This window comes from Eublepharis macularius, chromosome 8 (assembly GCF_028583425.1).
Source record: "Eublepharis macularius isolate TG4126 chromosome 8, MPM_Emac_v1.0, whole genome shotgun sequence".
In the NCBI taxonomy this organism is placed as follows: domain Eukaryota; kingdom Metazoa; phylum Chordata; class Lepidosauria; order Squamata; family Eublepharidae; genus Eublepharis; species Eublepharis macularius.
In genome coordinates, this window is record NC_072797.1 from 100,960,404 (window position 1) to 100,972,552 (window position 12,149).

The following is a 12,149-nucleotide window of genomic DNA, read 5'->3' on the forward strand; positions in this document are numbered from 1 at the left end:
TCTTTGCATAGTCTACTGAATATGGGAAAAGTCTTAAAAGGGAACAGAAGGAAATGTAGTATCATCATGGATCAATCTAAGATCAAGAGGTTCCATCTGCATAAATGAGATACACATGTCTGTTCAATATGTTATACATTTGGGTTAATAAATCCAGGCAGCTATTCACTTTTCTAGTAGACAAGGTATTCCAAAAAGCAATGATATCCTAGAACACTTAGGAAAGATGAAGCAACCTAAACTATGTTAGGTTGTTCAGATGTTCTGTTGACAATGAATTGAAGATGGCAGAAAAGGCCTTGGCACCAAATCAGATTCGAGCCTCTCTCTTCAGTGTTCAGGTTCCCCCATATTATCAAATTTTACTAAGACAGAGGATTATTTAAATATCTCCAATTCCAAGAATAACTTCTTGTTCCCTGTCCTGAAAGGATGACTTGCTTCATGGAGTTGTCTTAAAAATCAGCTTGCTAGAAAAGGTGCCCACTCAAATTCATCTCTCAATGCAAAATGTACCTTTAGATGTTTGCACAATCTACATACCCTGGCCTGGATAGCCCAAGTGAGCCTGAGCTCATCAGATCTCAGAAGCTAAGCAGGATCAGCCTTGGATAGTAATTGAATGGGAGACTTCCCACATGAGAACCCCGCTTGGGGGTGGGGGGAGGCATGTTGCCATAAGTCAGCTATGACTTGAGGACACTCTCTACCACAACAATATACACAATTTTCGTGTATAAATGATATACATGATATATCATGTATATCATTTATACACGATATACATATTAATATATGATATATACATGATATATATATTTATACATTTATCATGTATAAATGATATACATGATAAATCTTAACCCTCCCTGTGAAGGCTGTCCACCATCTTGTTTTAAATGTGTTGTTTTTAATGAACATGAATTTTTAATTGTATTTTTAATATGTTGTTTTCCTCCCTGAGCCTGCTTGCGGGGAGGGCGGAATACAAATAAATAAATAAATAAATTTCTGGTTCCCACGTTACATTTTTCTTTCTTTCTTTATGGCTCTGAATTTAATAATTCTACTACTTAAATATGGGCATTACTCAGCAGAGCTTCCATGTTTCCATTATAATTAATGTAAAGTGAGATATGACCAGCAATTTCAACACAATGGCCTGATTGATATAATTCATACACTAGTTCTCCCCAAACTAGAAAGATCTTTGTTCTAGAAACACACCAAAACATAGGTGCATTGATTTAATCAAAGCACAGATGCATTAAGTGGAAAAAGTATCATTTTTCCATGAATATGTGAAAAATATTTACTTTCTTCATTACTGTATGTAAACAAAACTCTTAAAATAAATGATTTTAGGAGGAGTTTTAATGTACTTCTGCTATTATGGAACGGAAGTAACAACATAGTCCTCCTTGCTAGTTAGACCTAAATGTCCAACAATTCATATGGACCACATATTACAGTTTGTACTTTTGATAATATCAGGTAGCTTGTAATTCTTTACAGGTTTCAGCATTTGACAGATTTCTAGTCAGGTGTAAATTAAAATGAATCTGAGGACTTTCATGTTATGGACCAAGGTAAACCTTCAAGAGATGTCTTCACCTTCCTTGCCAAGATGAAGGAAGCCCATTGACCAGATACTGTCACCTGTCATGTATATAATCCCCCTCCCCCTCCCTACAGACAACAGAAATAGGAGATTTATGGAGTCCCTAGTGGCCCACTTTATATAGCTACTAGGCTATATAATGCAGGTCTGCATTAAAATATCCAGTCCCCATAAAGGTCCAGTTCTCATATAGACTTGATACAAGTATAGTTGGCGTATAGTTTGCCACGCAGAGTATATGATGTCTCACCGGTGCCAAAGCTTTCTTCCCCACAGAGGGAACAACGGCCAGAATCCATCAGATTTGAGAAGAACCTCCAGCCTGATGGTGTTTCATACACAGGAATTTTCATGGATTTTGCCACCCTAAGAGAGACATCACAGAATACCACAACATTATGATGGTTCAGTTATTTTATATATTCTTGCAAATTTATTCTATCAAGAGACAACGTTTGCTCAGTAGAACAAAGATATGTCTGCCCTATAAGCAGTAGGCAAAACTGACCACTACAACAACTACTGATAAATAAATGGCATTTCTTAAGGAAGCCACATAAGAGTCTTGAAACTTCTGACTGAAAGAATAGCATTGCATGAAAAATGTAATGCAAATTCCACACAAATACACTGGAAAATAGAATGCTGAACAATCGGAGAGAGAAGCATTGTATCACGCCTATAACTAGAAATAAAGGGCATTTTAAGATTAGGAACATAAACATTTTAAACTCATTTCCTTATTAATAACATTGGCAGCCATATACACTACTGTGCAAGTAATGGAAAGAGAGCTAGGTATAGGCAATCTGTCAAACCATTACATATATGGCCTGTTCACTTAATCCCTTAATGGCATGGTGAAGTATAAATGAACCAACTTTCTTTGATCTTGGTTATCCAAATGGTCCTGTAAACGATATTCTTATACAATGGTTTTGCTTTTGTTTAGTTCTGCAGATTTCCAAATCATTGATGGCAACAAGAAATAGCAAAATGATAAAAGGAATGTTTGACAAATTAGAATAAGGAATCTACAGAGGTTTTAAAAGCAGAGTCGAAAGGCCAGATTATTAAATTCGCATCCTGTCTTTCTTCCATCATCCAGATTGAGCAGCGCACAGGTTCCCAGAAGATCTATCCAGGCACTGATCACACTTAAAGGTAAAGGCAGTCCTCTGTGCAAGCACCGAGTCATTACTAACCCATGGGGGGACGTCATCACGACATTTTCTTAGCAGACTTTTTACGGGGTGGTTTGCCATTGCCTTCCCTAGTCATCTACACTTTACCTGAACCAGGCTTCCACCAGGACCGATTCCAGATGACTAACCTGAAGGCGCTGCATGCCGCCATGTTCCTGATCGCGACGGGGAAAACGCGAAATATCGCGTTTTCCCCGTTTTCCCCATCGTGATCCGGAACATGGCGGCATGCAGCGCCTTCAGGTTAGTCATCTGGAATCGGCCCAGGATCGAACTCAGGTTGTGAGCAGAGCTAGCTTGGGCTGCAATACTGCAGTTTACCACTGCGCCACGGGGCTCTTGCTTGGTACATAATGCAGCAGACTTGATGAAAGATTCAGACCCTACCATGCATACCATTATGCAAAGATTAAAACTTGGGGTATAATGTAGTAGATTAATAGGCCAATCCTGAGCGGGGGGTGGGGGTGCACAGAGAGCAGACTAAGGGTTATGCCATAGTAACCTGGGCTTACACGAGTGTAACCTCCCCTCATGACGGCACCTGGCTGCAGTGCTCCTGCACTGCTTCCCTCCTCCCTGGGGCATGCAGCTACGGTGGCCAGGTGCAGATACAAGTGCAGCACAAGTCCCTGTGCTGGCGCCCAGGTGGGTGATCTGGGGAGTGGGGTGTGAGTTAGTCAGCTCCCTAAGCCATTTCGGGCCTGGGAATGCCCCCTGCAGCAGCTGAAAGTTACGCTGTGAAAAGCAGCGGTGTAGGCGCCTATTGTACAGAAAAAACTCACTCACCCCCCAATGCTCGGCCACACCCAAGTAGCTTGGCAGAGCACAAGATGCCAGCCACCTGGGGGACCAATCTGCTCACATCCCTTCAGCGGGTAAGCCACCTTTCTGGCAGCCAATCAGTCCCCAACACACCCTATATAACCTCTGGCTGAGGAGGCAATGGCCCCAAGGAAGAGGGGGCATGGCCAGAGGTCCTGCCCGAGAACACCCTACCGTAAGGATTTAGAGCATGGACTAGAAGAGGGTACACAAGGTGGTGGGGCAGGAGTGCACTGGGGAGACTTTGTAAAATTTGAGGGGGCCCTGAGCACTCAGGGGAGCTGGGACCTGAATATCTGGCTGACTACTGTCATCCAAGTTCCCTTGAAGGTTATCAAGCTCCTGAGTCCCAGCTCAGGGAGGGCTGGGGGCACATCGACAGGTATGGAGGAGCTGGGGAAGCAGCTGCTCCAGCTCGCTCATTCACATAGTCCTATCCTTTCTCCTCAGTCGACCCGCCTCCAAGAACAAGGCTCACCAGAGAGGGGCCACGGCCCCTGCCCATGAGCCTGCATGGTTCATGAACTGCCAAGGAGGCAGATGCCCAAGGAGCCGTGCTTGGCACAGCTGTTACAGGGTGGATGGATTCGAGTGGCCCATGCTGGGGCTCCGATCAAACACCCTCAGCCGGGCTCCCCCCTCAGGCAGAGTTGAGAGTGTGGCTATGGTTCAGGATGACTGGGTGCTCACTTTTGTAGCTCTCTGGTCAATTGAGGACACACAACCCCTTGACTGTCTCCCGCACAGAATTGGAGCTGCAAGCAGCCATGGGAGTAGACCATCCAGATGCAGATGAGGAGTACTTTCTCTCCAGAAGGGTATGCATCATCTGGTCACTCGCAGGACCTATAACAATGGAGCTGCTGGCGATGCTGCCCCTAGCCATGAAACCTTCCCAGGATGTTGCAGCCCAATGATCTTTCTGTCCTATCCACCTGCTCTCTGCAGGGCGGGGGAGTATCATTGGCAGCTGCTGATGGGAGATGTGGCCCAGCCCATGGACTGGCTACGCCTTCCTCTGCCACGCATGATGCTGTCAACTGCTGCCACACTTCAATTGGCAGATTCTACCGCTGTTGCCAGGGCAACTGAGGAGCATTGTCTCCTGGCTGCACCTTGCTGCCCCCCCCAGTAGGCTGTGGATCCCACCCTGCCCCCCAGAGGGACAGCACACCCCACCTGCTGCTCAAACAGGCAGCCTCCTCTGGCAGGGCTCCCTGGTGCAGATGTCATGGTCACAGGGCGCGTGGTCCCCAACTGCCTATTCCCTGGCAATGGAGGAGGTGGTGTCTCTGGGCAGTGGGGATCTCAGCCTGCCCACTGGCTGTACTGTTGCTTGCCCCTTACACGCCTGTCTGGGGAGAGGTGCAGTCATTGGCTGGTGCTGGCGGGGTTTTCAGGGAAATGGTAGGGTGGGCATTCTTGGCAGTGGCTGCACCACACCTTGTTGGGCTTGGGTGTCAGCATGGCTCTCCTGCAAAAGTCCATAGGGAAAGGTGGAGCGGCACCCCAGTTACGCTGGTGCCTGGGTGACGGATGGGGCCTTTGGATTGGGCGGTAAAAGTAGTTGATTTAGAAAATCAAGTTTAAAAATATTTACAACAGTTAAAAATAGCCTAAGAAGGAGCCAGACAAAGTTTGAATACTTTTTTCATTGAATACAATCAATCACATATTTAAATCAACTTCGGAAGAACCACTTTGTGTACTTTTTCTGCTATTTTAATTCTCATTAGACAAAACTGTTTTATATAAATAGCTACATGTGAGCAAATGAGAAAGGGATCCACTAGAAACTGTAAAATTCCTATTTTCCCCTCAAAGACGTGTGGAAAGAGACTCCTCCTGAGATTTTTCTCTAAATCTAATAAATTAGAAGTTTTACTTTTGCTATACAGCTGGAGCACAGAATGGATCAAAATAAATTCACTGTGTTTTTTTCCTTGACTAAAAAACAACAAGAGAGGGTTTTCAGAAGTACTAAGAAAGTATTCATAGCACATCTCTGTCTCCCTCGGCCTTCCTATTTGCCAGGTGTCAGCTGCACATTTTTAAAAATGCTGATGGTGGCACAGGAGACCCACTTGAAATGTCTGCAATATGTACATTAGCACCTCACTGACACACAATTCATTCTTGGAGAACACAAGTCACATACAATTAGTTACGCAGCTTGCAACTACAGATTGGATGCTAAAAGATGGGTTTAGAATGTAGCTTGGGCTTAGAATGAATAAGCATTTATGCTGTCCCTCCCAGAATACATGTCTGCTTTCAGTAAATAAGAATCAATTCTAAAATTGCTATAAAATTAGGGACACTGGCAATTAACGGCTAAAACACATGGATGGATAGGTTTATAAAGACACATACTAACGTACACTTATGGAAACTGCTCATTTGCACTGTAAGAACCTATCTAAACTAAGAAATAATTAGAATGATCTAATCTACATTTATTTATTTAGAAGATTTATACCTTTCCTCTCAACCCAAGAATTTTATATAACTAACAAAAACAAGTTAAAACAGTACAATAAAAACAAAATTATAAATTTAAACATAAAATTCAACACAAAACCCAGGAACACATCAAGAACTTAATGAAAACATCTAATGGACTTGTTGAACAGGATTTTTTTTTTACTTGTCATCTAAAATAAGAGAAAGTATGCATCATATGAATTGTTATAATATCTTGGGGTGGGGGGAGGTCCACAATTTTTATTTATTTTTGTTAGTACTAACCTTTATGGCTGGATAGAACATCCTGAATGCAAGGTTTAGAAGTTTATCATGTTTTAAATGCATTCTCCTGAAGCTACAAACATGATGTTTCAGGAAAACTATACGGTGGGAAAGAGGGAGCCTACATAATTGAATAAACACATCAGCTTATCCGGAACTATTTAAATCACTGGAGTAGAATCCAATGAAGATGGCTAATCAGAGAGTACAAGCTGTGATAAACGGTAGAACAAGACAATGAGAAAATCTGAAGTGGACAACTGGGGATCTGGGTATAGAAGGGGAAGGGGAGACTTGAGAAATTCCAAACAGGTGGTAAATTTCAGGACTGGAATAGTAATACAGCCAAGAGAAGTTAGTCATTGGGAAGGCCATAATGAATATTCACACAGACACTTCAGGCCATAAGGCTATCTGGGAAGAGCTAAACCACTCAATTTTCTTAAAGCGTCAACAGATTTTATCTCAAATTGTGTCTGGGTTTGTGTATTTGTGGCTTTCATTAATGGTGTTGAAATACACGTGAGTGCAGAGGCATACCTAACTTATATGACCTGTTAAGAAATCCATTATTGCCCCCCAAGAATCTTGTTAAAAAATCTACAGAATGGAGCAAAGTCTGCTGCAGCCACAATTAGATGCAGCAACAGCAAATTACACTTTGCGATATTTCAACCAGCAGAATAAGTTAAATGCAGTTTAGATGGAAGACACTTTTTCTTTTTCAAGGCTGGGCTTTCTGACAAGTTAGTCTCCATGTCTCTTTCTGTTGCAGCCAAATCTAAACAAATGTTCTCTAGACACCAGGCTCCTTTTATGCATGACCACAAAGATTTAATGCTAAACACTACAATTTATTTCAGATGCAAAATCACAAAATTAGCTTCAGTACAAGATTTGTATAAGATATGAAAATCAGGCTTTCTTGCTTCTTTCTCAGCAATAAATCTCTCTCTAGACTTTATACTGCTTATGTACACAAAAAGATTTACACACAATTAGGAACAAGGACTGGTTCCAACTGGGCCATACTGAATGGAACAAGTGGTTTGATTTATTCTTAGAAGACTTGGTGGGTGGTGGGCAATTCAAAAAGTTATCCTTCACAGTATAATCCAAATATACTGTTCTTTAATGTTCATTTTATAGAGATAATGAAATGAATCCATTTTCTGTAATTTTCTCACTTTGTAATGAAAAACGCTGCCCAAATGCAGAAGACCAGATCTGGAAAACCAAAAAGGCTAAAACTAAAACATACTTTTATTTAAATGTAGGTATTTGAAACCTGTCTAAAGGATAAAGGACTGAATTCAAAATACTGTAACTCTCATTATACACGTCTAAAGGAGTTTGGACTTAGTCCTGGGGACACAAGGGTGGGGGGGAACCACAGCAGCTCCAACAGGGCCAAAGTCAAATTGGTTTTAGAAACTGAGAAGAATTTCAAATTCAGTTTGTGATATTGTACTGGAGCCAGGTATATAAATAAAAATTCTAAAATCCCACTGGGTTAGTACAGGTCTATCACATATTAACACTTTAGCAGCAAAGCATAAAATTTCTGTATCTTTATAAACCCTTCTATGCCAAATATTTCATTTTTTATAATGATCCGCAGATCAGAGCTGCTACATCAGCACACAGTATTACACAAGAATATACTATATCAGCTATCTAAAAGCCAAGTGGCCCTGGTCTATGGAAAGTGGTGGTTGTGAGGATAAGAGAGAGGTGAATAAAATTATGTAAGTTGCTTTGGGTCTCCATAGTGAAGAAAGGCAGCATTTAAATGCAGTAAATAAATAATAAATATAGATGAAGATGGGGGAGCAGATAAAAGGTAAGTTGTTTACCAGGTCTGAAGAAGGAAGTTGAGAAAAGTGAGCATATGGGGGCTACCAGGAGGCAAGAAAGAGCAAATAGAGCGGGGAGGTGAATACAGGGGGAAGTGAAGTACGCCCGTCCCACAAGTCCTTGCAGGTTCCTTATCATGCAACTGCGCTATGGGGAAAGGCTGCTGGGGGAGGGGGAAATGTGATGTCCCCTGCAAGTCCCTGTGGGTCCCCCATTTGTCTTATATACGAATAGCCAATTGATCTATGGATACTTAAATTGGGAGACTGAAACCATGAATGGACACGACAGATCTTCCTACTCACTTGAGGTTCACAGCAAAATCCAAATTCTAAAAAAATACATTGGGTGGTTCAAAAAACCCCAAATGATAAAAGGAGCACCTGTAGCTTTAACCGTATGCTCTCAGTGGCTGTTGCTAGGTAACCATAACATTTTGGCCAGTATTCCAGCTTGGTTTCTGTCACAAAAAGGGAGGGAGAGGAGGTTGGGCATTTTCCAGGGCTGTTTTGGCCTTTGAGGGAAGACTCATTGGGGCCAGGCCCAGAATCACCCACTGGAGGACTTGATACCACATGACTTGCACGACTCAACCAGGCCTGACTGCTTGCTGCTGTTCAACAACGCCCCCGCCCCCTTCAACAAAAGCCAGTGTCGTGTATGAGTTGGAGTTTCAGAGAAGGATCCAGGAGACCCAGATTCTAATTGCTACTCTGCTGTGGAAGCTCACTGAGTAACTTTTATCCAGTCCAGTGGGAAAGCGGCTCTCTAGTGCAGATCCAGAGGATCTACACTAGATCCTCTAGATCCTACACTAGATCCTCTTGTCGCATCTGACGAAGAGAACTGTGATTCTCGAAAGCTTATGCTACAGTAAAGTTGGTTTGCCTTAAAGGTGCTACTGGACTCTTTTCGATTTTGCTCTCTAGTGTAGACATTTACTTGGGGAGAAAGGTGGGGCATAAATAAAGTTAATAAATAAATAAATAAAATATTTAATAAGACCTACTGTGTTCTGTGTGTTATTCACTAATATGTGCGTAGCAGCCCTAGTCTTCTATTTCTAGCAGAATCCTTCAAGAAACAGGATCGTTACAAAGTCAGCCACATACACTCACATATACCAGTCTCTTCTGCAGCATCTGAAAGCATCAGGACTTTGTGAACAATGCAAAATGAATGACATGAGAATACCACAACATGTGGCGAGTATTCAGACAGTTTCTTTCTTTACCTCTTCTGATTTTAGTTAAAACTTGCAAATTATGCAAGCAACTTGCTGAATTGCCCTCTACTTGCCCCCCTCCCCATTCTAAGTGTTACACTCTGATGCCTATACTTCTCATGTGGCCCTATTAAACATGAACACTGAACAGTGGCAGCCCTATGAAATAGATGCTGGGCTTCTGGATATTTTCACTGTGTATGCACTGATGCCTTTTAAGGGAACATGAAGTGTATATACCAAGAGTAAAACCAAACAACTGCCAATCCCCCATATATGGTAAAGTGTTACAGATGTTACTCCCACTGTTGTTAATTTATGAACTGAAAAACAGTTGGTCAGCCTTAAACAGATAACCAGGGGCATTTGCGAGAGCTCAGATACAAAGCGACAAATAGGTTTCTAGTAGAACTCAGAAGGATAAAATATAACGGAGCTGGAGGCAGCAAAGCCAGTCTGATCCATCGCCTTTGTTGTAAAACAGATGTCTGCAGAGCAAATGGTTTCAGATACCTCACAGACTACTTTGCAAGATCTCTGCTGGCCATTCTGTTTCCAATTTTGAGTTTTATTTCAAGGTAAGTAGTTATAGACATTGAAATGTACTTTCAATAAAATTTCAATAAAAAGGAATTAGTTTTTCTTCTAGAGCGGTAGAAGCAGATATATAACCTTCTCCTACAAGCTCAAATATAAGTTAAGCTGTTGCCCTCTTGCTCCGTGCTACCCCCTCATTGTCTAAAATACCCAGCACTAGCATCACACACCTTGGTTCTGCTTAAGCATTAGGAAAGCATGCTTCCTACTGGCTGGCAGACGGCATCAACAACTGCAACTGGTTAGTGCAGGGGTTCTTTTTAAGTCTGTGGGCACATTTGGAACTCTGACGCAGCGTGGTGGGCACAGCCACATAATGGCTGCCACAAAATGGCTGCTGCAGGAGGTGGAGCCAGCCACAAAACATCTTCTGAAGCTGACTTTCAGTCACACAGTGAAGATCCTTGTGCTGTGGAAGCAGCTTCGGCCAAAGCAATGTTTTTAAAAATCTGCACAACGAATCAAAACTCCAATGGCCAATCAGAAGCCATGCTTGGCAAAAGCCCCATCTGGCCCCACCCATGTTCTAAAAACACTTGGTGGGGACACCTGCGTTAATGCACAGATCACAAGGGCTGAACTAGACCCAATGGTGCCAATTCTGAAAACACAGACTGGCCACAATTACATAGAAAGAGAATAGGGTGATGCCAAATATTAAAAAGCAAAGAGGATGCACCAATGTGAAGGGCAGAGCCTTTCCGCTGCCAGTAATGTATCTCCCTGCATTCCCTCTCTCCAGGAATTTCCCCCCTAGCTTGGTCTTTAATTCCGAAAGCAATATTCCTGGCTGAAAGAAAGCCACTTGGGAAGAGGAGATGCAAGGAGTTTAAAAGCTCACAAAAGTGCTGCTATCATGTCTTGAATTACACTGGATATCCTGACATAGTAATCACTTACTAATAATGTACTTTACAGCTATGTCATTTTGCTAAATTATTTCCTGGACTATTTTAAACTTACTTTCCTTCAGTGAACCTCCTGAAGTCATGGAAAATTACTGCTGAGCCAAAAGAGCAATCAAATAGTGTCTCCTCCCTCTCAGTTACAAGTTGGGCTGTATTAAGGATTTCAAAGGCAGAAAAATCAAAGCAGTCCCAAGGGACTAAGCAAAGGCACATAAATGTATACAACCTGTACTATTAAGAAAATATTAGTACAGAAACACAGTTATACTATACTTAGAATAAAGAGGCCTCCTAAACCATCATCAAACTGCTATTTGAAGTCCTTTTAGATCTCAGCATGCAACTGCTGCTTCTTGCTATTTTTGTGCTGAAAAGCTCTTCTACCTTCTTCCCAAATGCTCTGACTTCAAACAAACAAACAAACAACTTTTTGATCTTGAAATTAACACTGAGGAGATGTGGGAAGTGTCCTTTGGCACTCCAGCTCAGTTGATCAAGGAAATACAAGAAACTTCCAGGCTTCCATTCTCAGTGGTTGTGAAGAGTGACTTTATGGCAACACCGGTGGTGTTTTCATGGCAAGAGACTAACAGAGGTGGTTTGCCATTACCTGCCTCTGCCACCCAGGTCTTCATTGGAGGTCTCTCATCCAATTACTAACTAAGGCCAACACTGCTTAGCTTCTGAGATTTGAAGAGATCAGACTCACCTGGGCTATCCAGGCCAGGGCTCCATTCTTACTATAATCACCAATTGCAACATTTTCTTCTACTATCTTCCATAGAGAAAACAAATAATAGAATCAGAGGGTTGGTAGAGACCTCTAGGGTCATCTACTCCAACTCCCTGCACAATGCAGGAAATTCACAACTACCCCCCAGACTGCCCCAGCAACCCCCGCCCCCTGCTCCATGCCCAGAAGATGGCAAAACACCTCAGGGATCCCTAGCCAAACTGGCCTGTGGAAAATTGCTACCTGATCCCAAGGTGGCGATCAGCATTACACTGGGCATGTAAGAAGGGCCACGAGAACTAAGCACTGATGTAACACATTCTGCCCTCCCCCTCATGACCTGCCAGGTTCACAGAATCAGCATTGCTGTCAGATGGCCATCTAGCCTCTAATTAAAAACCTCCAAAGAAGGAGAGCCCACCAACTCCCA

General features: G+C 42.5%; 1 protein-coding gene across 1 annotated transcript in view; it reads right to left on the reverse strand.

The window, feature by feature from the left end:
- Positions 1–12,149, reverse strand: part of PGM5 (phosphoglucomutase 5) — a 66,093-nt gene that overhangs the window by 25,271 nt on the left and 28,673 nt on the right. The window contains exon 7 of the mRNA XM_054986529.1: positions 1,872–1,987. Within this exon, the coding sequence (XP_054842504.1) occupies positions 1,872–1,987 (116 nt within the window). The remainder of the gene's footprint in view (positions 1–1,871; positions 1,988–12,149) is intronic.